Source organism: Oryx dammah, unplaced genomic scaffold (assembly GCF_014754425.2).
Source record: "Oryx dammah isolate SB20612 unplaced genomic scaffold, SCBI_Odam_1.1 HiC_scaffold_29, whole genome shotgun sequence".
In the NCBI taxonomy this organism is placed as follows: domain Eukaryota; kingdom Metazoa; phylum Chordata; class Mammalia; order Artiodactyla; family Bovidae; genus Oryx; species Oryx dammah.
This window is the reverse complement of record NW_024070213.1, coordinates 80886006-80911577: the sequence shown is the minus strand read 5'-3', so window position 1 is coordinate 80911577 and position 25572 is coordinate 80886006. Positions and strand designations below refer to the sequence as shown.

Sequence of the window (25572 nt, the reverse complement as noted above, 5' to 3'; positions counted from 1 at the left end):
CTCATCCTCTGTCCTCCCCTTCCGCCTTCAGTCTTTCCCGGCATCAGGGTCATTTCAAATAAGTCAGTTCTGTGCATCAGGTGGCCAAAGTATTGGAGTTTCATCTTCAGTATCAGTCCCTCCAATGAATATTCAGGACTTATTTCCTTTAGGATGGACTGGTTGGATCTCCTTGCAGTCCAAGGGACTCTCAAGAGTCTTCTCCAACAACACAATTCAAAAGCATCAATTCTTCGGTCCTCAGCTTACTTTATAGACCAACTCTCACACCCATACATGACTACTGGAAAAACCATAGCTTTGACTAGACAGACCTTTGCTGGCAAAGTAATGCCTCTGCTTTTTAATATGCTGTGGAGCAAATGTCTATTTCATGGCTGCAGTCATCATCTGCAGTGATTTTTGGAGCCCCAAAATATATAAGCCTCAATCTCGGTGCAAATGCTTTGCTTTCCCACAAGTTCATTTCTTACACATTACACATGTGGAAGAAAAGCTATGACAAACCTAAATAGCATATTAAAAAGCAGAGACATCACTTTATAGACAAAGGTTCATATAATCAAGAGTTCATATAGTCATATAGGCAAGAGGAGAAAGGGTCAACAGAGGATGAGATGGTTGGATGGCATCACCAACTCAGTGGACATGAGTCTGAGCAAACTCTGGGAGATAGTGAAGGACAGGGAAGTCTGGCATGCTGCAGTCCACGGGGTCGCAAAGAGTCGGACTGAGCGACTGAACAACAACATGTTTTAGCCTTTGAGGGGTCTGAAAAGACCAGGTAATCATTCCCTAAATTAGGGCTTAATAGTTTCCATTCTAAAAAAATTCAATGAGTAAGAAGCTCTTCAGAAAGACAACATTAAAAGGGGTTTGAAGAGTCCAAACACCGAAAACCCTTTCCAGCCATACACGACTCAGTTTCTACTAGTGAGGCCCTCAATCTGGACCGGGAGCAGAGCCCTCCATTTCTGCCCACAGAGAATTTCTAACAGATTGGCTTTGACACACCTAATGAACACAAGCAATTTAAAAAATTGGAGAGAGATTTATTTGGAATCATTTTTAATCAAGTCCTCTGACTCTAGGAGAAAATGGTTTCCTGTTTCTCTCCTATCGGTGTCTCACTGCCTTGAGGCTTCAGGCTCGTACGTAAAGAAGGCAGCACACCGTGGAATGTGATTACTACATAACCTTAATTTTAACTTGGTTGATTGCTCTGCCCCCTTTTCTTTGAGCATCTTCATGTTTCTCTCCCAAGAGATAGTTAATTAAATACACAGCTGAATGAAAGGAGAAAGGATAATTGCTATTTTTAAAGCACGGCAAAATGCCATGGCCACAGCCCCTGCGTTTCTGAGAATGACAGCATTCATCTTAGAGTACTGGTTCTCTTGATTGGAACATGTAGCAGTATGATTTTGGTTATGAAACGAAAAGTACCAGTAAATCAAAGTGGACACAATTTGAGAAGAGTGGGAACTAAATTGCCCTGTATAAGCAAACAGAAGTATTCTGGAAGTTATTTGGGGGTGGGGAAGTGCTCCAGAGAGAAGCAGAAACTTCAAACTGGGAGAAAAGAGCAGCCAGGGAGATTTGGCAGGTGTTCTAAATCCAAAAGAAAATGTATGTGAAAACCATCAATCACACCTGTGGCTATGAGTTCTTGGAAGATTTCTGGTGTTCCACCCAAGGCCTGCTCTAAATCAAACTTCCTAGACGCTCCCTGTGCCAGTGGTTATATGTTTCCAGCCCACCCTTTTTCTCAGAGGCAGCTTGCAGGACCATCTAAGGTGGAGGCTTCCATTTCAGTTTCTCACTTATACGACCCAAGTCCCTTGTTTGTAATCCCAACATGAAAGTTAAAACTCAAGTCCTTAAGTCACTGCCTCAGTGTCACTTCATAGACTCACTGTCTTGGTGTTCAGATCCTTCTTCATTATTGGCCTCAGGGTTTTTCTTTATCTTTGGGTAAGCTCAACTATGCATTTATAAAGAGTCTATCAGGGTGTGGGGAAAACTGGACAGCTATAAGCAAAAAAGACAAGGCTGTGGTCCTAGTGGATGAGGGGTATCTCCTTACCGCCTCTGTTCCTGACCTTCAACTTGGGATAGCTCCTCTAGGCCCTCCTGCGCCTGCGCAGCCACCAGTCTTCGGGATGCTCCTCCCCGCCGCCGGCCCTGGCCTCCGGCGGGTGACTCCTCCCAGCTGCCGCCCCTGGCCTCGGGCTTGGGGTGGCTCCTCAGGGTCACCGCTCCTAGCCTCAGGTGCGAGGTGGCTTCTCCCGGCTGCCCCTGAGCTCGTACGCGGGGTGTCTCCTCCCGGCCGCCCATGACTTCTGACGCGGGGTGTCTCCACCTGGCCGCCGCCCCTGACCTTGGAAACGGGGTAGCTCCTCCTGGCCGCCACTGACCTCAGATGCGGGGTAGCTCCTCTCGGCTGCTGCCCCTAACCTCAGACACAGGGTAGCTCCTCTCAGCCATTCCTGCGCCGTCACAGCCTGGCACACTGGGCCATTGCCCCTGACCTCGGACATGGGGTAGCTCCTCTCTGCTGCGCTTAGTGTGCCAGCTCTAGAGGTCTGACAGAGCGTGGTCCCCTGGAGAAGGGAATGGCAAGCCACTTCAGTATTCTTGCCTTGAGAACCCCATGAACAGTATGAAAAGGCAAAATGATAGGATACCGAAAGAGGAACTCCCCAGGTCAGTAGGTGCCCAACACGCTACTGGAGATCAGTGGAGAAATAACTCCAGAAACAATGAAGGGATGGAGCCAAAGCAAAAACAATACCCAGCTGTGGATGTGACTGGTGATAGAAGCAAGATCCGATGCTGTAAAGAGCAATATTGCATAGGAACCTGGAATGTCAGGTCCATGAATCAAGGCAAATTGGAAGTGGTCAAACAGAAGATGGCAAGGGTGAACGTCAACATTCTAGGAATCAGCGAACTAAAATGGGGTGGAATGTGTGAATTTAACTCAGATGACCATTATATCTACTACTGCGGGCAGGAATCCCTCAGAAGAAATGGAGTAGCCATCATGGTCAACAAAAGAGTCCGAAATGCAGTACTTGGATGCAATCTCAAAAACGACAGAATGATCTCTGTTTGTCTCCAAGGCAAACCATTCAATATCACAGTTATCCAAGTCTATGCCCCAACCAGTAATGCTGAAGAAGCTGAAGTTGAACGGTTTTATGAAGACCTACAAGACCTTTTAGAACTAACACCCACAAAAGATGTCCTTTTCATTATAGGGGACTGGAATGCAAAAGTAGGAAGTCAAGAAACACCTGGAGTAACAGGCAAATTTGGCCTTGGAATGCGGAATGAAGCAGGGCAAAGACTAACAGAGTTTTGGCAAGAAAATGCACTGGTCATAGCAAACACCCTCTTCCAACAACACAAGAGAAGACTCTACACATGGACATCACCAGATGGTCAACACTGAAATCAGACTGATTATATTCTATGCAGCCAAAGATGGAGAAGCTCTATACAGTCAACAAAAACAAGACCAGGAGCTGACTGTGTCTCAGATCATGAACTTCTTATTGCCAAATTCAGACTCAAATTGAAGAAAGTAGGGAAAACCGCTAGACCATTCAGGTATGACCTCAATCAAATCCCTTATGGATTATACAGTGGAAGTGAGAAATAGATTTAAGGCACTATTTCTGATAGATAGAGTGCCTGATGAACTATGGACGGAGGTTCGTGACATTGTACAGGAGACAGGGATCAACACCATCCCCATGGAAAAGAAATGCAAAAAAGCAAAATGGCTGTCTGGGGAGGCCTTACAAATAGCTGTGAAAAGAAGAGAGGGGAAAAGCAAAGGAGAAAAGGAAAGATATAAGCATCTGAATGCAGAGTTCCAAAGAATAGCAAGAAGAGATAAGAAAGCCTTCTTCAGCGATCAATGCAAAGAAATAGAGGAAAACAACAGAATGGCAAAGACTAGAGATCTCTTCCAGAAAATTAGAGATATCAAGGGAACATTTGATGCAAAGATGGGCTCGATAAAGGACAGAAATGCTATGGACCTAACAGAAGCAGAAGATATTAAGAGGTGGCAAGAATACATGGAAGAACTGTACAAAAAAGATCTTCATGACCCTGATAATCATGATGACGTGATCACTAATCTAGAGCCAGACATCTTGGAAAGTGAAGTCAAGTGGGCCTTAGAAAGCATCACTATGAACAAAGCTAGTGAGGTGATGGAATTCCAGTTGAGCTGTTTCAAATCCTGAAAGATGATGCTGTGAAAGTGCTCCACTCAATATGCCAGCAAATTTGGAAAACTCGACAGTGGCCACAGAACTGGAAAAGGTCAGTTTTCATTCCAATCCCTAAGAAAGGCAATGCCAAAGAATGCTCAAACTACCACACAGTTGCACTCATCTCACATGCTAGTAAAGTAATGCTCAAAATTCTCCAAGCCAGGCTTCAGCAATACGTGAACCATGAACTCCCTGATGTTCAAGCTGGTTTTAGAAAAGGCAGAGGAACCAGAGATCAAATTGCCAACATCTGCTGGATCATGGAAAAAGCAAGAGAGTTCCAGAAAAACATCTAGTTCTGCTTTATTGACTATGCCAAAGCCTTTGACTGTGTGGATCACAATAAACTATGGAAAATTCTGAAAGAGATGGGAATACCAGACTACCTAACCTGCCTCTTGAGAAATCTGTATGCAGGTCAGGAAACAACAGTTAGAACTGGACATGGAACAACAGACTGGTTCCAAATAGGAAAAGGAGTACATCAAGGCTGTATATTGTCACCCTGCTTATTTAACTTCTATGCAGAGTACATCATGAGAAACGCTGGACTGGAAGAAACACAAGCTGGAATCAAGATTGCCGGGAGAAATATCAATCACCTCAGATATGCAGATGACACCGCCCTTATGGCAGAAAGTGAAGAGAAGCTAAAAATCCTCTTGATGAAAGTGAAAGAGGAGAGTGAAAAAGTTGGCTTAAAGCTCGACATTCAGAAAACGAAGATCATGGCATCCGGTCCCATCACTTCATGGGAAATAGATGGGGAAACAGTAGAAACAGTGTCAGACTTTGTTTTGGGGGGCTCCAAAATCACTGCAGATGGTGATTTCAGCCATGAAATTAAAAGACGCTTACTCCTTGGAAGAAAAGTTATGACCAACCTAGATAGCATATTCAAAAGCAGAGACATTACTCTGCCGACTAAGGTCCGTCTAGTCAAGGCTATGGTTTTTTCCTGTGGTTGTGTATGGATGTGAGAGTTGGACTGTGAAAAAAGCTGAGCACTGAAGAATTGATGCTTTTGAAGTGTGGTGGTGAAGACTCTTGAGAGTCCCTTGGACTGCAAGGAGATCCAACCAGTCCATTCTAAAGGAGATCAGCCCTGGGTTTTCTTTGGAAGGAATGATGCTAAAGCTGAAGCTCCAGTACTTTGGCCACCTCATGCAAAGAGTTGACTCATTGGAAAAGACTCTGATGCTGGGAGGGATTTGGGGCAGGAGGAGAAGGGGACGGCAGAGGATGAGATGGCTGGATGGCATTACGGACTCAATGGACATGCGTCTGAGTGAACTCCGGGAGATGGTGATGAACAGGGAGGCCTGGCGTGCTGCAATTCATGGAGTCGCAAAGAGTCGGACACAACTGAGCGACTGAACTGATAAGCAAAAAAATAAAACAGGGCTACTTTCCCAAACCATACCAAAAACTCAAAACGGATTAAAGACTTAAGTGTAAGACCTGAGACCATAAAACTCCCGGAAGAAAACACAGGCAGTATGTTCTTTTATATAAGTCTTAGCAATATTTTTTTGGATCTGTCTCCTCAGGCAAGGGAAACAAAAGTGAAAATAAACAAATGGGACTACATCAAACTATAAAACTTTTGTACACGGAAGGAAACTATCAACAAAATGAAAAGGCCACCTACTGAACAGGAGAAGATATGTGCAAACGATATAGGGTCAAATGATAAAGGATCAATATTCAAAATATACAATGAATTCATCTCACTCAACATTAAAAAAAAAAAGAGAGAGAGATTTAACAATGGGCAAAGGACCAGAACACACATTTGGTCTCTAAAGACACACAGATGGCCAATAGGCACTTGAAAAATGCTCAACATCATTAATCATCAGAGAAACACAAAAACCACAATGAGATACCATCTCACACCTGTCAGAATGGCTATCATGAAAAAGACAATAAATAGCAAGTGTTGATGAGGAAGTGAAGAAAAGGGAACCCTTGTGCACTGTTGGTGGGAATATAAATTGGTGCCACAATGGAAAACAGTATGGAGGTTCCTCAAAAAAAATTAAACTAGAACTACCATATGATCTAGCATTTTTACTTCTGGGTATCTATACCCCAAAATAAAAACACTAATTTGAAAAGACATATGCTCCCCTATCGGAGAAGGCAATGGCACCCCACTCCAGTACTCTTGCCTGGAAAATCCCATGGACAGAGGAGCCCAGAAGGCTGCAGTCCATGGGGTCGCTAAGAGTCGGACACGACTAAGTGACTTCACATTCACTTTTCACTTTCATGCCCTGGAGAAGGAAATGGCAACCCACTCCAGCGTCCTTGCCTGGAGAATCCCAGGGACGGGGGAGCCCGGTGGGCTGCCGTCTATGGGGTCCCACAGAGTCGGACATGACTGAAGTGACTTAGCAGCAGCAGCAGCATGCACCCCTATATTCATTGCCCAACATTATTGATAATAGCCAATATATGGAAAGAACCTAAATATCCATCCATATATGAATGGATAAAGAAGATGTGGTATTACATATACAATGGAGTATTAATCTTAATAAAATAAATGGAAGTTTGCCACTGCAACAAAATGGATGGATCTAGAGGGTATTGCTCTAAGGGAAATGAGTCAGAGAAAGAAAATCACTCTATGATCTCACTTTTATGTGCAATCTAAAAAACGAAACAAAGACACAAGAAAATAAAATGAAGACAGTTACAGATACAGAGAAAACAATAGGTATTTGTCAGAGGGGAGGGAGGTGATGGGATTGAAATAGATGAAGGAGATAAGAGGTTCAAACTTCCAGTTATAAAATAAATAAGTCACAAGTATGTAATATAAAGCATAAGGAATACAGTCAATAATACTGTAATAACTCTATATGGGGACAGATGTTACTAGACTTATCATGGTGATCATTTCATAATGTATGCAAATGCCAAATCATTTAGGCAGTACATCTGAAACTGATATAATATTACCCACCAACTATACTACAATCAGTCAGTGTTAATCACATATAAAAAATAAAAATAAACAAATAATATGAAATGAGAGGGGGAAAAGTCTAAGGCTGTACTGTATTTTTAAGCATCTCTAAACGTCTTTTAGGAGGAGAGGTTTCAGGTTAGCTAGTCGGCCACCTTGTAAAAAGAAAATTGTTTATAAAATGTCTAGATGTAAAACTCTGCCCAGGCTGAGAGCCTTCTCTGCAGCAGAACCCTCACCTACAAAATCACACATTAATGGAAGATGAACTTAGTTTCATCTTGGTGACTTAAAGAATAAAGAGGTTATGACAGCATCACTTTGGTGGCAGGAGGTATGGAGCAGTGGAAGCAGAATCAAAGATAAGAGGAATAGGGATTGTCTGAACCTCGTCCCCTTAGCCCATCTCTAACTCTCCTCTTACCCCCTTCATCTCATTGCCTCTCAGCTTAGCTCCCCACAGGCAGCTGAAGCCATGAGTGAGTATATACCTCAGGGAATTCATTGCAATGAGAACTCTAGGAGCAGGCAACTTGACTCTTATCAAGTAAGCTGTGGCTAAAACTATTGAAGTTCTGATCAGATAAATCTAGCGATTTTGTTCTTGGTAACAAGGGATCAAGGGACTCTGGTGAGCCTAAATTTATAATCAACTCTGAAATTGGGGTGGGGGGAGGAGGAAAAAAGCAAATCATTCTAGCGAAACATCTTTTTTTCCTATCTTAAATCCTAAATTCACTCTTTGTAGGCCTAACAGCTTCTGTTCTAGAAAGGAGTTCTAAACTATATCAACAAAAGTTTAGCCTTCATAGAAAATCCCTAAAGTCCTCTTTGGAATGGTTCTAAACCAATATTCCTAGAAAGATCTAAAGACCAGTACACATAGGAATCCTCAATGTAAATCAGATACAGGGTAAAGAATCCTGAATTCCTCTCTACCACCAGCAATCCTCTGATAGAAAATCTGTCAATCATGATATCTGTGAGCCTGCTATCCTTCCTGTACCCTCTGGCTCCATCATTCCCTGCCTTAAACAAGATAAGCAATGCCTCAGATAACATGGAGCATCTACCTCAAAGGCACAGTGGTATCCACCCACTCTGAGAACTGATTTTCCTCAAGGTTTGCAGTCCTACATTAAAGCACTCACTAGTTCAAATGACGTGTCAAAATAATTAATAATTAATAATGCATCTTTTATAAATGGTGATTTAATTTTTTAATCTGCAGAAATAAACCATTTTTCCTGTGGTTGAACTTCTTTTTCAGTGGTACCATTAAAAATGTCCTCTCAAGAAAAGATCCTTTTCAACAAAGATGCAGCCTATTGGTGAAGAGTTCAAGAATTACAGAAAAATATGAAATACTATATTTAATCTGAGAATAAAAGACAATCACCTTCCATTTTACTTAAGATAGATACATATAAAAAATTCTAAACTATTCTCTCCCTGCACATACCTACTACTTCTTTCAATTTTCAAATTCAGTTTGAATGATAAAAATACAAAGAAAGGTTCCATATGGTGTTGGAGCAACAGAATCAACCATCCCTCAAAGGTGTGCTAACCTTAGGGCAGGCTATATTACTAGAATTCACTAGTTAATGGCTCAACACCTTCTCTATTATTGCTTGAGTGATGAAACCTCTCTGGTCCTCAGTTTCTTGATCTGTAAAATGGAGATAATAGAAATACCTATTTCAGAGGAGCCTTGTGAGGTCTGAAACAATTCAGGTCTGTTACTGAGTGGTCAATTCTTGCTAGCTCTCACTAAAATTAGCTTTATTATTAGCTACGGAGTGCTTTACAATGTGCCAGGGAATCTGCATTGCTGCATTTATTACTTTTAAATCTGCTTCTTTCTTCAAAATAAGCACTTCTGATTATCACAGACCTCATTTAGTTCCATTTTAAAAAAAAAAAAGAGTAGAATCAAATGAAAAGTCAACTTCTAAGCAAAGGATATATTTTACATACAAATGGTATTTAATACTTTATTTCCAGCAACAGCTTAGAAAGAGTTTTACATGGATCCTCTCCACTTCTGGTCCCAGGGGTGAGAATACACAATTCTCTTGAGCCTTTTTTTTAAAACTTATTTTGTATTGGGGTATAGCCAATTAACTAACACTATTGTGATAGTTTCAGGAGAATAGTTAAGGGACTCAGCCATACATATACATGTATCCATTCAGAGACTTTCAACTGTGTTAGGTAATTCCAAGAACACCATTACCTGTTTCATTACACAGGTACTGCTCTAAGGCTGAGGCTTATTCTGACTAGCCATGGGTTAGAATCTGCAACTCCACTATTTAAAAATAGACCCAGTATGGATGGTATCATTTGAAGCCGAAGAAATAACTAACAGAAAATGGGTTTTAATAGCTTCCTAAAGCCTGAATGTTTGATCTATTAAACAATCACATTATTGAATTTACCACTTGTGAGTACGGACTAAAGTATAAATCTTGTGAAATATCTGCTTTTCCTTGACTATTCATCTCCTTTAATGGTGAGGGGAAAAACTAATAAAGTTTTAATTGAGCTATCCCTCTCAGCATTGAAGAGTGGTGGCTAAAATCCATACATAACATCAAAACAATTGCACTATAGAACTGGTCGACAGAAGTGCTTTTACTGCATTTAGAAGAAAAGGGTATTAGCTGGCTTTCCAATCTATTGGGGGGAATAGATCAAAACTTTCCTTAGGAACTGTTTCAGTGCACAACAAATATCTAAGGTGGTTTCTTATTGTCGCTAATCTAATTTTTAACGCTGTAAATTAAGCCATTTTCCTTGTATCATGCCCTTAAAACTTAAAAAGAACAAACCAATAACTGGAGAAGTTTTAAAAAATCTACAGTCTACTTGTTAGCACATCTTCATGTCATGGTGATTTGATTAGTGATTTGATAAGTATAGATTACAACCCTGGACTTAATACAGGGTGGCCCACTTTTAAAATGGCCCATTTATAACAAAGGTCTCTCTGTTGGAACTGCCAGAGAGTTAAAAAAAAAAAAAAATGCCACCAGTATAAAAAACTTTTTTTTAGCCATGTATTGTAGAGCAGTGAAATTGTAAACGTGGAGACCTTCATTTCAGCACAGTTCTACTGATTGTGTGAATATAAACAAGTCAAGATTTCCTGATTCTCATACTCTGTCACTATATTAAGATTACTGCCTGCTCTCAGACCACCTCAAGAGAAGGCCTAAAGAATAAGGAACACAGTACAAGTATTGTAAAATGCTATAAGCTTCTTGGAGAAAAGACTCTAAATGTCTTACGTAAGAAAAATTCATAAATATTTTTTAAGATAGAATATTTGAATAAAGATTCAGGCTACTACAAACTAAAAAATTATTGAATTCTTATGAGTTTCAAATATAACACTCACCACAGGAGAAAGGGGAAAGATAACCTACCCCATTGTCCCATCCATTAGAAGAATCGTGTTGTATATGTGAGAAAAGATGAAGAGAAAGAGAATTGTGCTGAAGAACATTGTCATCCACGATCCATGATCCTCACGAAACATTTTTAACCGGAGCAACTGACCTGCAATATAATTATTATTGGATATCAGTGTACATTGCAACTCAAAATACATACACCATTGTTTTATTTTAGTTAATTTCTTTTATCTCACTAGTTAATTTCTTTTATCTCACTATTATTCTGAAGTCTTTGCCCCTATCAATTGTCTTACAGGAGAAACTACCTAAGGTCCTTATTGCTCTTTTGTAAAAAATGATGAAGTCCAAGACAATCTCCACCTCATCATCCTAGAGCAAATACTAGCATGAAAATCTAGTGTACAGAGAGCACTCATTATGCTAGCATAAAAATAAGATTAATTAGAACACTTACCTTATATTTTTTATTTCAGAAATATGTTTTTGGTTCATTTACTGAAACTACTTAAGTAAGGCAAATGGTAAAGATGTTGCATAAATTCTTAATTCCCTTTTGTTCCCACAGGCCCATTCCCAGACTGGTCAGATGATAGGCAAACTACACTTATGATAAAGTACATGAAAATGTGAACAGTAAAAATGAAGTCTCTATCATAAGAGTCAGAAGGCTTATTAGCCTTGCTGCTGCTGCTGCTAAGTCGCTTCAGTTGTGTCCAACTCTGTGCGACTCCATAGATGGCGGTCTACCAGACTCCTCCGTTCCTGGGATTCTCCAGGCAAGAACACTGGAGTGGGTTGCCATTTCTTTCTCCAATGCATGAAAGTGAAAAGTGAAAGTGAAGTTGCTCAATCATGTCCGATTCTTAGTGACCCCATGGACTGCAGCCTACGAGGCTCCTCCGTCCATGGGATTTTCCAGGCAAGAGTACTGGAGTGGGGTGCCATTGCCTTCTCCTTATAGCCTTCAGTTCAGTTCAGTCACTCAGTCGTGTCCGACTCTTTGCGACCCCATGAATCGCAGCACGCCGGGCCTCCCTGTCCATCCCCAACTCCCGGAGTTCACTCAGACTCAAGTCCATCGAGTCAGTGATGCCATCCAGCCATCTCATCCTCTATCGTCCCCTTCTCCTCCTGCCCCCAATCCCTTCCAGCATCAGAGTCTTTTCCAATGAGTCAACTCTTCGCATGAGGTGGCCAAAGTACTGGAGTTTCAGCTTCAGCATCATTCCCTCCAAAGAAATCCCAGGGCTGATCTCCTTCAGAATGGACTGATCTCCTTGCAGTCCAAGAGACTCTCAAGAGTCTTCTCCAACACCACAGTTCAAACACATCAATTCTTTGGCGCTCAGCCTTCTTCACAGTCCAACTCTCACATCCATACATGACTATTGGAAAAACCATAGCTTTGACTAGACGGATCTTTGTTGGCAAAGTAATATCTCTGCTTTTGAATATGCTATCTAGGTTGGTCATAACTTTTCTTCCAAGGAGTAAGTGTCTTTTAATTTCATGGCTGCAGTCACCATCTGCAGTGATTTTGGAGCCCAAAAAAATAAAGTCTGACACTGTTTCCACTGTTTCCCCATCTATTTCCCATGAAGTGATGGGACCGGATGCCATGATCTTCGTTTTCTGAATGTTGAGCTTTAAGCCAACTTTTTCACTCTCCTCTTTCACTTTCATCAAGAGGCTCTTTAGTTCCTCTTCAGTTTCTGCCATAAGGGCGGTGTCATCTGCATATCTGAGGTTATTGATATTTCTCCCGGCAATCTTGATTCCAGCTTGTGCTTCTTCCAGTCAAGCGTTTCTCATGATGTACTCTGCATAGAAGTTAAATAAGCAGGGTGACAATATTCAGCCTTGACGTATTCCTTTTCCTATTTGGAACCAGTCTGTTGTTCCATGTCCAGTTCTAACTGTTGCTTCCTGACCTGCATACAGATTTCTCAAGAGGCAGGTCAGGTGGTCTGGTATTCCCATCTCTCTTAGAATTTTCCACAGTTTATTGTGATCTACACAGTCAAAGGCTTTGGCATAGTCGATAAAGCAGAAATAGATGTTTTTCTGGAACTCTCTTGCTTTTTCCATGATCCAGCAGATGGTGGCAATTTGATCTCTGGTTCCTCTGCCTTTTCTAAAACCAGCTTGAACATCAGGAAGTTCATGGTTCACATATTGCTGAAGCCTGGCTTGGAGAATTTTGAGCATTACTTTACTAGCATGTGAGATGAGTGCAATTGTGTGGTAGTTTGAGCATTCTTTGTCATTGCCTTTCATTGGCCTTACTCATACCTAAAATATCCATTCCACATAGAGGCTGGTGCACAAGTGTGTGGGGTGTGTGGGGTCTGGTAGCTTGTACATGTGTTATGGAGTCAGTGTGGTTCTCAGCAAAACATGATTTCTAATCATGCCTAATATTCATTTACAAAGGTAATTACTAAAAATGGAAAGAATGGTGTATTAATCTATGGCAAAGCAGGCAAGAACACACAATGGAGAAAAGACAGTCTCTTCAATAAGTGGTGCTTGGAAAACTGGATAGCTACACATAACAGAATGAAATTAGAACACTCCCTAACACCATACACAAAAATAAACTCAAAATGGATTAAAGATCAATATGTGGAGCTGAAAACCATAAAACTCCTAAAGGAAAGCACAGGCAGAATACTGTTTGACTAAAACTGTAGCAATTTTGGATCTGTCTCTTAAAGTGAAGGAAATAAAAGCAAAAATAAAAAATGGGACCTAATTAAAGTTAAAAGCTTTTGCACAGATAAAAGGTGGTGGTGGTGCAGTCACTATGTCGTGTCTGACTCTTGTGACCCCATAGCCTATTAGGCTCCTATGTCCCTGGGATTTCCCAGGCCAGAATACTGGAGTGGGTTGCTGTTTCCTTCTTCAGGGGATCTTCCAGACCCAGGGATCGAATCCAGATCTCCTGTATTACAGGTGGAATCTTAACTGACTGAGCCAAAGGTAACCACCAACAAAACAAAATGACAACTTGGGAGAAAACATTTGCAAATGATATGACTGACAATGAGTTAATATCCAAAATACATAAACAGCTCAAACAAGTGGACATCAAAAATAAATAAATAAATAACCTGATTAAAAAACAGGCAGAACACCTGAACAGATATTTTTCCAAAGAAGACATGCAGATAGCCAACAGACACATGAAAAATTGCTCAGTATCATTTATCATCAGGGAAATGCAAGTCAAAACTAAAATGATATCATCTCACATCTATCACAACGGCTATTATTAAAAAGAAGACAAATTACAAGTGTTGGCAGGGATGTGGAGAAAAGGGAACCCCTTTACACTACTGGTGGGAATGTAAACTGGTACAGCCACTAGGGAAAACAGTATGGAGGTTTCTCAAAAAACTAAAAATAGAAGTACCATTTGACTCACCAATTCCACTCCTGGGTATATAACCAAATGAGCCAAAAAACACTAATTCAAAAACATACGTGAATCCCAGTGTTCATAGTAACATTATTTGCAATTGTTAAGATATGGAAAACACCTAAGTGTCCATCAACATATGAATACACACACACACACACACACACACACAGGAATAAGGCTAGAATGAAGAGTGAAATTTTGCCACTTGCAATAACATGGATGAACTGGGAGGGTATTACACTAAATAAAAGTTAGACCAAAAGATAAATACTATATGATATCAGTTATATGTAGAGTCTAAAAAATAAAACAACCTAGTAAACATAATAACAATGAAAAAAGCAGACCCACAGATAGAGAGAACAAACCAGTAGTTACCAGTGAGGAGAAGGAAATGGGAGGGGCAAAATAGGGATTAAGAGGTACAAACTATTATGTATAAAATAAGCTACAGGATATACTGTACAACACAGGGAATATACCCAACATTTTATAACATCCATAAGTGGAGTATAACCTTTAAACATTGTGAAACACTCCATTTTATACCTATAACATATAATACTCTACATCAACCACACTTCAATAAAAAAAGACAAAAATGTTAAAATGCAAATACTTCAAGGAGGAAAATGTATTAAGATGAATACTAAAGTAAAAATTACTGGCATCATAAATAGGCCAGATAAATATTTTGATTTATGATGAAGAGAACTGAGAGCACTAGTATCCTGAAAGGTGAGGAAGATTTTAAAAAAAGAAAAAGAAAAAATAAACACAGGCCATCCTGGTTTCTCCTAAGAGAAAGTTTATCCAAATAATGAGAAAGAAGATGATGCACATATAGGAACTACAAATAAAATAGGGTAGGTCTGAAATCTTACAATAAAATTTCTCACGAGATAAAATATTTCTTTTTGATGATATGTCAAAGCTATGGGGAAAATATGTATATTCCCATCTGGAAAATATCTCTCTAGGGAGAGACAATAGCTCTCACACAGGCTTCTGAGCATAGGAAGAAACCATGTTTTAAGATTTAACTAATTTTCCCTCATCCCTTTCTGTTATTAAAATAGCACTTTAGATTTCATTTGGAAACCAGGCTAACAGAAACATTACCCCAGCTAAAACTCTAAATGGAGCAAATATGGGAGATTTGGTTACCTCATCTGGTTTCTTGGCCTGTACAAGAAAAGCAAAGGACAAATCTGAAAGTCAGGGGGAAAGTGAATTATAACTGAGAGAAGAATGTGGAAAATGTTCTACTGAAGCAAAGGATACTGATGCTGCAAATTACAGCCTTATACAACTTGTGATAATTGAGTCAATAATTATAGAAATCCAGGGAACTGCAAGTCTCCACACAACACCTTGTCGGGAATATTATAAATAGATATTAAACAAAGAATGCTTGAGAGTGAAAAATCCACGCCATAAATATGGTAAAGCAAACTGCAAAGAATATCATTCATTCTTTTAACAAGTATTGAATGTGTGTTTCTTACATGCCAGTGCTAGAGGTACAGCTGTGAGCAAGGCAGGAAGATGTTCAAAGTCAACCATCATTTGAGTAGTTAATGAAAATCTTATTTTAGACTGATGGACTCAGTGTTCCCTTTGCTGCAAGTCCTTCAGCCTTGATCTATTTATTTAATTCAGCTGTTGATAAGCTGAAGAACTGCTAAGACCAGAAATTAGAGTTCTTTGAAATTAAAATGTGAATTTCTTTCTTAACATATGCATATGTCAAAAATTTCACTAATGGATATACTTTAAAAGTCAAATAATAATGCTGGTGACTCAAGAGTGCTTTGCAAATAAAATACAGTGGGTTAACTGTACATGACGACTGACGACTGTACACGACGAGTTAGTAAAATGAGAGATGTGACAGGATCATTTATGCTGTCATTGCCAAACTCATTGCCTGGCACCAATTTCAGTCATTAGAGCCATTATAACAAAATGGCAAGTTAACACGACTTGGAATTCACTTGAAACACACAATAAAAGAGCTTCAATATATTAACGCCAGAACCAGAGTGACCCAAATGTTGAGTCAAATCATCTAAGCTACTTCAAGGTTAACTCATTGAGTGACCATCCTAATGCTAGAAATATGTATACACAGACTGTCATCAGCTGACTCCCTCCCCATCAATTTAATCAAACCAGAAACCTCAGAGTTACCTAAGGATGAAAGTGAGCTACCTCCACCCTATGGTGTGACCACACACACATTTGTTTTCCCTGGGACAGCAGTGGCTTGTGACTGTTGCCCTGGCATAATTATTAAGAGTGTCCCCTTCCTTTCTGAAGTGTATTGGTTTGGATAATAAGTTATTTGCCACCTTTCTTATAGGTAAAAGAATTCAGAATTTTTTAACACTCTTCTTTAGAGGAGATTCAGGGAGATACCTGAGTGAAAACAGTCAACTGAAATAAAAGACATCACTAAGAGGGATATATCACTGACAAAGTGATAAATGACTTTTATTTTAATCATATGTATATTTGTAAATCTTAGTGTTTGTTTATGTTCCTAATAAAATATGTCTTGGACTGTATGGGCCATCACCTTTGATATGGTCAAGGTAATTGGAAAGCAAATCTTAAAACTATCGACAGCGTTAAAGTGGTACACAAGCCCATGCGTTAGAAGAGAGGGTTGGAGGGCACAGTGATTACTTGTTACAAATGCTGGTGTAAAGTACTGAAATAGCCTAGAATCTCAGAATCTTTCCTGGAGATACAGTAGGTTTAGAACCACTAAGAATCATAAGATTCTAACAAGGTAATGACCTAAAAGCTAATTTTAAAATATATGATGAGCTTACGTGAATTGTGGAAGATGGAAGTAGATAGGTGTAAGAGAATTAGGGAGAAACTACTTTGTTTGTTGGCTTTTTTTGCTGTTGTGTTCTCATCAGCAAAAGAATAAAAAGGAACATTTGCACTTACCTCACAGCCAGACTTTTATGCTAAGTGCTGGGTCCCTTTTCTTTAGAAGCAGTTTTCAGCAGGAGACCTTGAACAAAGAAATAAACTAAACAGCCTCAGAAGAGGACTAGAAGCATGTGTGCTTCCAGTTAAGAGATGGGGGTACTCCTGGGAAGTAGTTGAAGCAAGGTTGAGTGGAGGGCTTCTAGATTCAGAGAGGATACAAAGATTCTGGTCTCCAAGGTAGCAAAACCTCACTTGGATTTGAGTCCATGGATGCTGGTGAAGGCCAAAGTATCAAGGGTCATGGCCTTGGAATTCAAGTAAAGATACTGAGCTGGCCTCAAGGGAAGAGCAACCAGTAGAGCAGTCACCCACTTTCATTAGGAACACAGCAACCTGGGTAGGATTCCAGCAGTCTGCTGGTGGAGGTCATCAAGAGGGCATGACAGCTGGCTGACCCAGGAACAGATCCAGGGCAATGAGAGGTTCCTCACCCCCATGCCTGGACTTGGGATATACACTGCCCACTGGTTCCCTATGCTTGTATGCTAAGTCGCTTCAGTCGTGTCCAACTCTTTGCGACCCCACAGACTGTAACCCGTCAGGCTCCTCTGTCCATGGGATTCTCCAGGCAGGAATACCAGAGTGTGTTGCCATTTCCTCCTCCAAAGGGTCTTCGCAACCCAGGGATCGGACCTGCATCTCCTTCGGCTGCTGCATTGCAAGCAGACTCCTTACTGTTGAGCCACTGGGGAAGCCCACACTGTTCCCCTAATGGGAACCATTTCCAAGAACACAGTCTTAAGAGAGAAATGTGTTTTTGAGACCATCAGGATGGAATATATGACTGAACCCATTGAATATCTCTGTGTAAAACTCTGATTCTGGCGTGTAGATGCAGAGATCCACTGTCTTGCGACCACTCGAGACAAGCCTCACACATAAGTTCCTTTGCTTGCTAAGCCTTCCAGTCCGGAGGAGTCTGCTTCATGCTTTGGTCTGTTCCTTCCCTTCTTGGACAGGGCCAGTTTCAGATTTCACAGGAAGTTCCTGAGGTTCCAACCTACACTCTCTTAGATGCCATCATTGTGCCAAAGACCATCACCGAAGCAGCAATAGGAGAGGGAAGGACAGGTTAATGCAGACTCAAAGATTTATTTCCAGGACTCAATAAGCCTTGGGACTGCTTTAAATTTTAGAGATAAAAAAGATGCTCTAAAAATTACCCATTTTGTACTCTCTGTTCACCTTAGTAAGTAGGAAGTCTGAGCAAGATATTTAATTTAGAGGAGAAAATGTGGCATTACACATACTACCCTAACCAGGAAATATGAAAGGAGATACTTTCCTCAAGAAGATGCCAAACTGAAGTTAACACTACTATTCATTAAGTCTTCTGCTCCAAAATCTCCTATATACAATGTGTCAATTACATACATAATGTATATGTGCAACTACTTAATGTATACAGATATACGTAAATAAAATTTGCAGTTATTTAAAGGAATATATTTAATTTGCTGCAGTCAAAACTCAAAGTCAGCACAGCAGGCATTCTACATACCAGTAAGAATATTTTATGTTGCTAATAACAAAAACAATGGTTCCAAACCCTTGCTTTTTATCACTATGGAATACTTAGGCTTCTGATGTACTCCAAAAATGGTGTTACAAAACATATGTTAAATAGATATCATTCTAAAATTTAAATAAATAAAATAGAAAACTAATATCAGCTTAAATTATAGTAAGTTGATCTTTATGGCTTCTCATATTTTCTGAAGATATTTGTTCCTTGAACAAAAAATAATTTTCTCCTACTATAAATGTTAAAATAATGTAGATTTAGTTTAGCTAAACAATAATATGACTTCAAGAAAGGCTTGATCCAGCACTCAAACAATATGGACCAAGGCTTGATTTATCTCTGTTTCCCAGCTCTTTCTTCAGAGTGGGGTCCCATCTTAACCAGCTCCTCCAACACATCTGCACATAATTTTTGTAATCTTAAAATGACTGAAGCAATCTTGAGGTATGTGTCTTCATTTTTGTCTAGGGAGAAATTATTTGTAGGAGCATTTCTTAAGAAAGTCGTATGATTAACTCTACCTGGGCTTATTTGGATCCGGAACCAATCACCACCACCAGAATTATGAAAAGCAATGATTAGCTAAGCCTATGTCACATGTTTCACTCCCAGAGCCAGACAAAGTTAGTTCCCTAGCATTCAACTGATCCACAATGCAAGGCAAGTATTGCAAACAAGTTGAAAAAGGTGGAGCCCTACATCCTTGGGACCCCTAATCCCTGGGTCCTTGAATCACTGCTTCGGACAGAAGAATCTGTCATGTTTGGGGCTTTATAGGAGAGAGAAATTCAATTGAGATATAGTCATTCTATATTTTGTAGGATTTTATTACTGCAGCTAGTGTTGTCTTACCAGATACAAGATGACCAGTGAGTGAATCAAAGGCTCTGAGAAGGTAAGAAAGAATGGGGTTTATAATGGTCCAAGTTGTGGAATCTTTTTTTTTTTCTTTATGTCCCCAGTATTCAGCAGAACATACAGTAAATATTTTTGTGGGACAAAATACTGATGGGCAGATTCTGGAAGGAAAATTAAGACCTGCCCTCAAGTCCTCCAAAAAATTCTACATGTAAAATATGCAGGGAAACACATCTTGTTGGTGATGATGTAGCCATCTCTCAGATAACACAACCTCAGAAAACCTAATGCCCAAGACTGTGCATCTTCCTGTCTGCGGTGCACGCACCACACCTGTGTGTAAGCTGCAACACAGTGAGGACCATGCTTGTCTTCCTCACCACTGGTGTCTCCATGGCACTGATACACAGCACGTTTTAAATCATAAAGATTTGTCCAATAGATTTAAAAAGGAAGGGACACACAAACAAATGAGCAAACAACATTTCGCGACACAACTGAAAACCCTCTGTCTTTGGAAATCTGGTGTCTACTACCCCCACCTTTTGAGCCCTGTGGAGCCCTGTAGTTCTTTAAGCTTCACCTCCTTCCCAGTTTCTCCCCATCAATTAAACATGTCCTGAGATCCATTTCCTCCTATTCAGCATTAAACTCCTGTTTCCTTATTATACGTTCTTTTCCCTAGCACCCTTGTTTTGTGTGCACCCTAGGTTTATTTTATATTTGCCCAGCAAAACCCCAACTCTGACTCAGAGCTACAATTTGCTTTCTCCAATTTCAGTAAACTTCTGGGGGAAAAGCTACACAAATGGGTTGGTGCACTACTTCATAATCGAGGCCTCCAGATTCTGCTGTAGCCACAGCACTGCTCATTAATCCATCCATCTTAAATTCCACCGCAAAGCTCCTACTACCTCTTTCACTCTCAGAATATGGCCTTAGTCTCAACCTCAAGAAAATATCACTGCCACTAAATATGACTTCCTTCAGCTTTCTTCCCACTCATATACATCCATCCACTTTTCTACTTTCTCTGCTATTCCTACTATCTTCGTTTGTATTTTTCTGTGCTCTTCCTGCAAAAACATCACACGTGCTTTTAAAACCATAGGCCCCCGTGTTTTGGTGCCTTGCTTCAGCAACCTTCTTTTCTCTCCTTGTATCCAATCTCTCTCTCTGGGTTCTCTTCCCTCTGCCTTTTAGGCTTCTTATGTCCATCCTAAAAACAGTGCTTTCTTGACTTCATATCCTTAAACTACTATTCATTCAATTTCCCTTCTCATCCAGACTTCAAGACAGTAATCTTCATGAGTCCCCCTCATGAGCGGGACATACAATGCAAGCACTGTTGAAATTGTTCTGGCAGATGTTAATGGTCCCCACCATTGCTAAATATAGAGGAAATATACCGGCCTTTAACTTACAGGCTGCATCTGACACAGCAGTTATCCACTCTGTCCTTTTTGATACTCTACTTCTTTGGTTTCCCAAACACCAAATATTCCTTGTGCTTTTTCTACTTTCTTGTTTATTCTCATCAATTTGTGGGGCATCTCTTCCACTTGTCACATAAACAACAATGTTCTCCATGGTCTGTCCTCAGTCTTCCCCTGTGTCATATCCCTATAGAGTCTCATTCACTCTGTGGGTTTAATATCCAGTATCTCCAGCATAGATTTTTCCTCCTGAGCTTCAGACTGGAAGAACAAACCTACCCGCTGTATTCCTGGATGTCCTACTGTCAATTCAAACCCAGTATACAAGAAAGAATCCAGGATGCCGTGGTGGGCCAGTGGCTAAGAATCTGCCTGCCAATGCAGGGGACATGGTTTCAATCCCCAGTCTGGAAAGATATCACATGCCACGGGACAACTAACCCATGCGCCACACTACTGAGCCCCCATGCACAAATATTGAGCCCATTCACCACCACCACTGAAGCTCGCTCATCTCGAGCCTGTGCTCTTCAATAAGAGAAGCCACTGAAACTGGAAAGCTTGCGCACCACAAGGAAGAGTAGCCCCCGCTTGCTGCAACTAGAGAAAGTCTGAGCACAGCAACAAAGACCCAGCACAGACAAAAAATAAATAAATAAGTTAATTAAAAAATAAAAGAATTCAAAATTTCCACCTCTTGTCCCAACACACAGTTTACCTATGACTCCAATCTGATCTTTCCCATCCCTAAATCCACCCCTACTTCTGACTTCATCATCTTATCATTTTCAAAATGACAAGGTTAGATTCATTCTTGATTCCTGTACACCTTCCATTTTAAGCAGTGGTCTTATTATTTTATAAGCTTTCATGCATGCTCTTCTCCCATAATTTGTTGCAGTGGGACTGTGGCAAAAATCTGACTGATCTTCCCTACTGCAGCCTCTTTTCCCATCTCAATCCACCCATGATAGAGCTAACTAAAATATAACCATGGTCACACTACCCCTTCATTTTAAATCTTTCAGTGATCACTCCTCATCTAAAGAAGAAAACTCAAGTTCCTTACCATGGTATAGAAGGCACTGCTTGACTTGAGCCAGGCTCATCTCTGCTCTCTCACCAGCTTTCTCTCTAGTTCCATCAACACTAAACAGACATCGGTTTCCTGTGTGCATGCTGATCACTCTGCTTGGGGTACTCTTCTTCCTCTATCACTGGACTGAAACCTATATTTCCTGTGGGCCTTAAAATTAAGGTCAGACATGATCTCCTCAAGGAAATCTCCCTCACTGTCAAACATTTCATATATTGGAGTAGTAGCCAGAAGAGCTTACAGGATTGATTCTCACAGGAGGTAATAATTTTCCTCCAGTGAAGACAAGGCAATATGGGTACTAGTCAAGCACAGTGTAAAGGGGTGGGTTACATGACTTTTATCTCGAGGACTGTTTTGTTAATGAGAGATTAGTTCAAAGTCTGCTAACTCAAAAGTCTTTAGGTTAAAAAAAGGAATTAGTCTTACTCGTTAAGAGAAAAAATATTACTTCTTATATTTTATCTATCATTGAATGCCTCTCTAATTTATAAAATGAACCCAAAGTAACACACTGATAAGATTCTTTAACATTAATATTTAACATTTTAAATATCAGCATACTTGACAATTAATATGTTCAATTTCTTAGGTCTAGAAGAGGATAAAGTATAAAATGAAATTGGATCAGAGCACTTAAAATTAATTGAACTTCACTTTCAATAAGACTAAAATAAGTATATGAAGAATTCATGACTGGTTTGTATAAACGTATAGTTTGTAAGAAAATGATATTTTAAGATTTACTAATTTTAAAATGCTAACAGAATAAAAATAACAATTAGAGAATTAGTCCACAAATAGGACCTCAACAAAGAAAATTATATAACAAAACACACCAGAATATCAGTAGGGAAGAAGGCTATTCTAGTTAGACAAACACAATTTTATATAATAAGTAGGAAATGATGAAACTTTTCTACCCTAAGGACACCATTTCATTAATATTCAGATCAAATCTCCTTACTTCAGTATATTAAGAGAATTTAAAAACATTGAACAGATGGCTATTATTCCTTATTAGAAGTAGGTGTTTACACAGAAAATATTTGTGTTATTGAGTTTGACAGAAAATCAAATATGGTGAGTTGAAATATAATTGTGTGTGAAACTAAAAATCATAATATGCATTATAACAGGTATATTATAATATGCATTATAATGTACATTTCAAAAGGTTCTAGAAAGAAAGGAGAATCAGATCACGTCCTCCACCATCTCCCAGAGTTTGTTCAAATTCATGTGCATTGAATCAGTGATGCTACCTAACCATCTCTTCCTCTGCTTACTCCTTCTCCTCTTTACTTCAATCTTTCCCAACATCAGAGCCTTTTCCAAGGAGTCAGCTCTTAGCATCAGGTGGCCAAAGCATTGGAGCTTCAGTTTTTGCTTCAGTCCCTCCAATGAATATTCAGGGTTGATTTCCTTTTGGAATGACAACATCATCACTATTAATAAATTTTTTGCATCATCATTATTATATGGACACCAACTTTGAAAAAAAATAACATTTATACTTTTAAAGTAGGTTTTAATTTCGTGTTGGGCATTCTATTGACCCAACAAAAAAAGAAAAATTAAACTGTCAAGAATAATCCCTTGAGGCTGATCCATTTTTTTCAAGCAATCCTGATCAATACGAGGCTCGGACACTGGCTCCCTGATCATAGGTGGTGATGGGACAGGAGGGACTGGCCCTCCCACAACCATACATATTGGGAAGGTTGGGAAGCCAAAATAAAGCCAGGAGCCAAAATTCTGCCATGTCCTCCAGGTTTCCTATTATTTGTATCCATGTATACCTGACTCTTGCCACTCCAGTACTCTTGTCTGGAAAATCCCATGGACAGAGGAGCCTGGAAGGCTGCAGTCCATGGGGTCGCCAAGAGTTGGACACGACTGAGTGACTTCACTTTCACTTTTCACTTTCATGCATTGGAGAAGGAAATGGCAACCCACTCCAGTGTTCTTGGCTGGAGAATCCCAGGGACAGAGGAGCCTGGTGGGCTGCCGTCTATGGGGTCGCACAGAGTCAGACACGACTGAAGCGACTTAGCAGCAGCAGCAGCAGCATGCATGACTTCAGCACAACAAACTGGAAAATTTTAAAGAGATGGGAACACCAGACCACCTGACCTGCCTCTAGAGAAACCTGTATGCAGGTCAGGAAGCAACAGTTAGAACTGAACACGGAACAACACACTGGTTCCAAATCGGGAAAGGAGTATGTCAAGGCTTCATATTGTCACCCTGCTTATTTAACTTATACACAGAGTACATCATGAGAAACGCTGGGCTGGAGGAAGCACACGCTGGAATCAAGGTTGCCAGAGAAATATCAATAACCTCAGATAGGCAGATGTCACCACCTTTATGGCAGAAAGTGAAAAAGAGCTAAAGAGCCTCTTGATGAAACTGAAAGAGAGTGAAAAAGTTGGTTTAAAGCTCAACATTCAGAAAACTAAGATCATGGCATCTGGTCCCATCACTTCATGGCAAATAGATGGGGAAACAATGGAAACGGTGACAGATTTTATTTTGGGGGGGGCTCTAAAATCACTGCAGATGGTGACTGTAGCCATGAAATTAAAAGATGCTTGCTTCTTGGAAGAAAAGTTATGACCAACTTAGACAACATATTAAAAAGCAGAGGCATTACTTTGCCAGCAAAGGTCCGTCTAGTCAAAGCTATGGTTTTTCCAGTAGTCAGGTATGGATGTGAGAATTGGACTATAAAGAAAGCTGAGCACCAAAGAATTGATGCTTTTGAACTGTGTTGTTGGAGAAGACTCTTGAGAGTCCCTTAGACTGCAAGGAGATCCAATCAGTCCACCCTAAAGGAAATCAGTCCTGAATATTCATTGGAAGGACAGATGCTAAAGCTTCACCTCCAATACTTTGGCCACCTGATGCAAAGAACTGACTCATTGGAAAAGACCCTAATGCTGGGAAAGACTGAAGGCAGGAGAAGAAGGGATGACAGAGGATGAAATGGTTGGATGGCATCACCAACTCAATGGACATGAGTCTGAGTATGCTCCGAGAGTTGGTGATGGACAGGGAAGCGTGGTGTGCTGCAGTTCTTGGGGTCTCAAAGAGTCAGACATGGCTGAGTGACTGAACTGAACTGAACTGATACATGACTTTTGCCTTCTATTTTGAAACTGGTTTTCATTCACAGCTTTCCTCTTTCATTCACAAGTCCTCTAACTCATTGAGACTGGCTCCTTGTATTTGCAAACTTATTATTTTTCTACCCATTCCACTTACAGATTAATTAAATAACGGTGTTAAAAATTTATGAACAGGTTATCAATTCCAGATATAAGAAGCTTGGAAGTAGCCACTTAACAAGCAAAAAGCTGAACAGACTGAAAACTCTAACTTTTCTAAGACCTGTAACACAGGCGAGGTCAAACCATTATAGAGGCAGACAGGTGATTACAAAGAGTCACAGCTAATTACACAAAAACTTATTTTAAAAAAAGAAATCACAAAAAACTGCCTTGGAAACCAGGCAGTGCTGGCAT

At 40.1% G+C, this 25572-nt stretch overlaps 1 protein-coding gene across 1 annotated transcript in view; it reads right to left on the bottom strand.

The window, feature by feature from the left end:
* TMEM117 (transmembrane protein 117) overlaps window positions 1–25572 on the bottom strand; it is a 585912-nt gene that overhangs the window by 474315 nt on the left and 86025 nt on the right. The window contains exon 3 of the mRNA XM_040233808.1: window positions 10704–10836. Within this exon, the coding sequence (XP_040089742.1) occupies window positions 10704–10836 (133 nt within the window). The remainder of the gene's footprint in view (window positions 1–10703; window positions 10837–25572) is intronic.